The sequence below is a fragment of the Rhipicephalus sanguineus genome, chromosome 2, assembly GCF_013339695.2.
Source record: "Rhipicephalus sanguineus isolate Rsan-2018 chromosome 2, BIME_Rsan_1.4, whole genome shotgun sequence".
Taxonomy (NCBI): Eukaryota; Metazoa; Arthropoda; class Arachnida; order Ixodida; family Ixodidae; genus Rhipicephalus; species Rhipicephalus sanguineus.
Genome location: NC_051177.1, coordinates 64431663 through 64436700, shown reverse-complemented (window position 1 = coordinate 64436700; position 5038 = coordinate 64431663). Strand labels below are relative to the sequence as shown.

The following is a 5038-nucleotide window of genomic DNA, read 5'->3' as shown; positions in this document are numbered from 1 at the left end:
CACTTATCGCAGAAATATTTGTGGCGTTCTGTTAGGACTCTATCAGTGGCCATATTTTTGAGAACATCTGGATTCACGCTGAGCGGTCTCGCCGCGCTATTTAAATCACTTCACACTCATCTCAAAGCTGCTATATTTTTTACATAAGTTTACTGAAACATTTTCTGGAAGCGCGAGTCCATGCAATGTACTAAGTATAGTTTTGGTGCGAAAGGCACTTTCATGGGCATGCAGTGCCTTGTACAAGTTTCACCTTTTGATAAATTTTTGACAAATCTCGCCGTGATTAATATGGCGGAACACGCAAACATTTACGAGCTACATCCACACAGTTGCATTTGCATGCGCACGCGACTGGGCAATATGTTTGTTGTGTTAGAGTGCATGGGATAGCCTTCTGGAGTTTTTTACGTATACACGCACCTAATTTTTTATGTGTGGATTACTGAGACGCGTTGCGTACAGCAGAAATCCAGAACGTAGTATAGTGCTGCATTAATAGAAAATTAATTTGCCACCATCGAGTAATAGGTTCTTGTGTTCCAGAGCTATGCGCAGATGCTAAAAGACAAGGTATGGTCTACGAAGGATGCAACTTTTGGTGCAAGCTGGATTTTTAATTTTTTTTTATTGCGCACATGCAAAGCGGTTGCGCCTCAGTGTGGCAGTTGTCAGGAGGAACTTAAACTGCTAAATTATGACATATCGCAAGAAAGTTAACGTAGACTGGCCATTTGTCGAACAAGGAGTGTTTAACGATTTCTGAACTTTTTAAGCCAATGCAGCGATGTTCTACAAGATACACCCACCGGCGTGCGCGCTTCGCCCTGGCACATATGTACGCTCCAGAGGATAGTCATTTAATTATGCAAATATTGTTTGCCAGACTTAGGCATTGCTTACCGCGGATTTAGGAGAAAAGGGTGAACGGTTTTGCGAAATCTAGAACACCTCGTGGAAGCTCTACTGCCTGCACTTGATTTCGACAGCATGCCGACAGCATGTACATTTCACGGCAAACGATTCGGGCATTTGTCCAAGGAAGCATTTTGTTTTTTATTACTACCAACCTATCTTATGTCCACTTGAGGACGAAGATCTCTGCACTAATCCCCCATTGATCCTATCTAGCGTCTTCATTACTATTTTGGTGTGTTTGTGGCATGCACAAGAACGAAGAAAGCAGTCAGGTTGCGGTATCCCTAATGCGGACTCCCTTGACGTCAAGTGGCAGGCCGTGTAGTGGTTGATTGTTGGCTAACAGAGTTTTAGAATTGTGTACGCACACGTTGCGTTGGCTGGGCACGTACGCTATACTGTATTCGGAAAGCAACGTGTGTATACCAGTGTTTAGTCTTTGACAGATGCGCAGTGGCAGCAAACACAAGAAATTGTGCACACGAAGCTCTGGTTACCGTATGCTAATACTACCTCATTTTAACCACTTGGGATTTTTTTTTAACGTGAACCGATTACATCACATAGGAGCGTTTTTGCGCTCAGTTCCCCCTTGATGGGTACCTAGATTAACCATTAACAGTGAGCTTGTAAACGATAAGCATGCAGTGTGTTTAGACATGCGATAAAATTTCGCATCGTTTTTTTTTAGTAGCGGCGTTTAAAGCATAGACGCACCGCGTTCCCCATAAATGTACCGTTCAGCGGAATCATTTCGGTTGAGAATGACTTCACGGACGATACCAGCTGCATAGTTCAAGAGCACCCGCTGTGTCTAGCGTTTATAAGCATGCGAGAAACAGGTACTGCTCAGGGGTAAAAATAATTATTTATTGTAAAAAAATTCAAACAGCGCTAAAAGAAATGCTCAGCGCTGAAGGAAACGATAAACGTGTCATCCGATGTTTTTTTTTTTTTTTGGACAAGTATATTTTGGTGCTTAACAAATACCTTTCATCTTTTCAATGTGTCTTCAGCAGCTTCCCGCCGGCAAAACACCTGGGGAACAACCGGGTTCATAATACTCTGCACAAGACGAAGTATTGAGCATACCCATTTGGCTATGTGAGGTCCTTAACATAGTACATCGTCAAGCACCAAATAAGGGCTTTCTCTAGAAGTGTGCCAACCGAAGGTTTCACATTCTCTTGCACTTGATCGCAGTAGAACGCCTTGTTGTCGTACTCCCTCGAAATTCAGCGGTCAGGTGATGGGCGGGCTGCTGGCATGTCATCCTGACGGAAAAAAAAGAAAAGCAGAGGACACATGCGACGTTATGTTCTTAGATCACCTGGTGTTTTCGCCCATCACACAAAAACGTGTACCTAGTAAACGGACGTTTTCAATCTATTATACACCTTGTCAACTTTTGTGTAGACAGCGTCGCAGAAGTTAGAAATATGAAAGTGTTTTCAGAAGCTGCTAATGAAGCTTTCTAATAGTGTTTTAACCATAATCTTACTACAGGTATGAGAGAAAGCGTAGCATGATTTCCTCAGATATACCCATCGATATCCACGAAATACATGCGGGCATTGCACATCTGACCGAGTATGACTTTGACCTTGTTGAACTTCTCCATGAAACTTCCAGTTTTTCTTAAAAGTGAAGCTCTGTTTCGAATGTCGGCTGCAAGTCAAAACCACAGCACAGCCGCAATTTGATGAGAATCACGTACAAGGAAAGCAGTATAACAATAGACTCACGATTCATTCGTTAAGTAAATAAAGTGGCAGGTAAACTTGGCTTGAAACTTGGTTGCACACTATTGCACAATATTGCAAACGAATTTACTTTAATACCAGGGGAATGCCGGTTACGGCAAATATTTGAATGGTAGGAGCCAATGCATGATTAAAAATTAATTCGCTGCCGCGGGTCAATGCTCGGCTGCGATATTTAGATGGGAGTGAAACACACACACAGAAAAAGAAAATGAATAAAAAACACAAAGAAAGATCGTATGCTCAGTTACGGCATTGTAAACAACACCACGGCCGGTGTTGCTGCTGCTGCTGCTGCTGCTGCTGCTGCTGCTGCTGCTGCTGCTGCTGCTGCTGCTGCTGCTGCTGCTGCTGCTGCTGCTGCTGCTGGAGACCCTGCAAGGTGTGAGCTCCTGGCCAGTTGCTCGATAAAATTGCGCCTGGCTCTTGTGTCAGAAGGTTTTGTCACCTGCAAACGTATTCAAATTCTGTGTATACTAACACGAGGATGAACGAGAATTATATCCCTTATTACGACTGCTGTACGCACTTCACTTCTCTGTAATAACATTAACAATGAGCAATCCAACATAAATAATAAGCTGCCAACGAAAACAACAGTACTTTTATACAACCACGGTTATATATCGCTGTTGCATTGCATGAAATGATAGATGAGAGAACAAAAATGCCATCAACTAGCTAACGCCTAAATTACATATGACGCACTACTTTACCTTCATCGAGATCTGCAGTTTGCACAGGTACCACAGCGAAGTATAACGACCTATCATGAAAGGATGTCTTAACATCATTCAACTGCTAGCAAAAATATGCTTCCTTTGATTGCCGCATTGTATCATTGACCGTAAATGCAGAGGGCAGTTGCTAGCCGAAAGATAAGAAGCCACGCGAGAGCTAAAATTACACAGCTTGTCAAGCAAGACGAAGTGATTTTCTCAGTGACACCTGTCAAGAGCGACGAAAGCCTCTGAACTGTATGAGAGTTCACAATAAATGCGACCAGCACGACAACACGTGCGCGACTATGGAGACGGATGACGATTACAACAAAGATAAGTACTCGTATACTCGTATAGTTACTCGTACGCATACTCGTGTAGTTATTTCAAAAGCCGTCAAAAGAATATTCTGGCGGTTCAATGCTGTCATTCATATACATAAGCGCAAGCATGCAACAATGTGAACGCTAACAGCACGAACATATATGTGAAGAAAGAACAGCACTCACCCAGGCAGGTATGATGCGCCGGGTTGTGTCCGCAGTGTGCGCACCAGCTAGACAGAAATGGCGCGAAAGCGTCGTGTAATCCTGCGTCAACAGCTTGCGTGCAGCCATTGCACGTCCAAGGGGATGTCGCTATGTCCTCGCAACACTCCCTTAATATTGAGATAAGAGAACTTTTCCATGGCGGCCGAGTACCGGCTCACGCGGCACGCTCAACAAACCACACCAACCCATCAAACATCCGTCGCTGTCGTGGAATGCGCTAGAATTAACCCATGTCGCGCCAAGAATGCAACCCCCTTCCCGTCGCACAATATCTTCGAACTCTCGTTTTTAGCTCCTTCCTTTCTTTTCTCTGCGCAAAAACAGCAGAAGCGGAGTGCAACGGAGAGCGTAGCGGCCCCTATTCTCTCTCACGCACGCAAGAGAGAGTTCGCAGTTAGCTCCATGCGTATACCTCCTCGCAGCATTGCTCGCCTTTGCGGCTGACGCTGTCGGCGCATGCGTATACACCGACCCTTGCGCCGACAAGTTATAACACGCGGGAGCATTCGCTGAGCTGTAGCCAGGATTCTCAATTACGCGGCCCGCACCGACGCGCCACTAATACTGCAGGCCGTCTATAGGGCGGCGGTGAAGGGTGCACGTTTTTTATATACACTTGTCACGGCTAATTCCTTTTCGAAGGCCTACTATAGCCGGGAGTTTTCCTGAGTTTTGAAGAGTCCCGCCTACAGGGCATGCGTTAGCCAGGATTTGATTAAGAGTGTAGCAGGAGCAGTCTCAGTGTTCCGTTGCTCGCTCAGCGTTGACAACAGAAAAATCCCGACCGAGTCGGTGATAGTCACCTTTGCTGGTACAACTAGACCGACAGAAATCAAGGCGTGGCCACATATATATGGGGTTGAAGCGCTATCTCCTCGCCCACTGCATTGCTATAAATGCTGGCATTATGGACATAGTGTAAAGGGATGCAGGTCAGTAGCCCGGTGTAAACTGTGTGCAGGACAACATAACACTGACAAATGTGCATCACAGGAAAGGTCCTGTTGTCTCTGCGTTGGTTCGCACTCAGCTGATGACGGTAACTGTCCCGCGAGGGCTCAGGAAATCCAAATAATGGAGACCA

At 45.1% G+C, this 5038-nt stretch overlaps 1 protein-coding gene across 1 annotated transcript; it reads right to left on the bottom strand.

The window, feature by feature from the left end:
* Positions 1-1779: 1779 nt before the first annotated feature.
* On the bottom strand, positions 1780-4675 carry LOC125757485 (trithorax group protein osa-like). Its single transcript, XM_049413084.1, has 2 exons — positions 3913-4675; positions 1780-3129 (listed from the first exon to the last, which is right to left on the bottom strand). The coding sequence occupies exons 1-2, from the start codon at positions 4018-4020 to the stop codon at positions 2929-2931; spliced, it is 309 nt and encodes a 102-aa protein (XP_049269041.1). The 5' UTR covers positions 4021-4675; the 3' UTR covers positions 1780-2928.
* Positions 4676-5038: the final 363 nt, after the last annotated feature.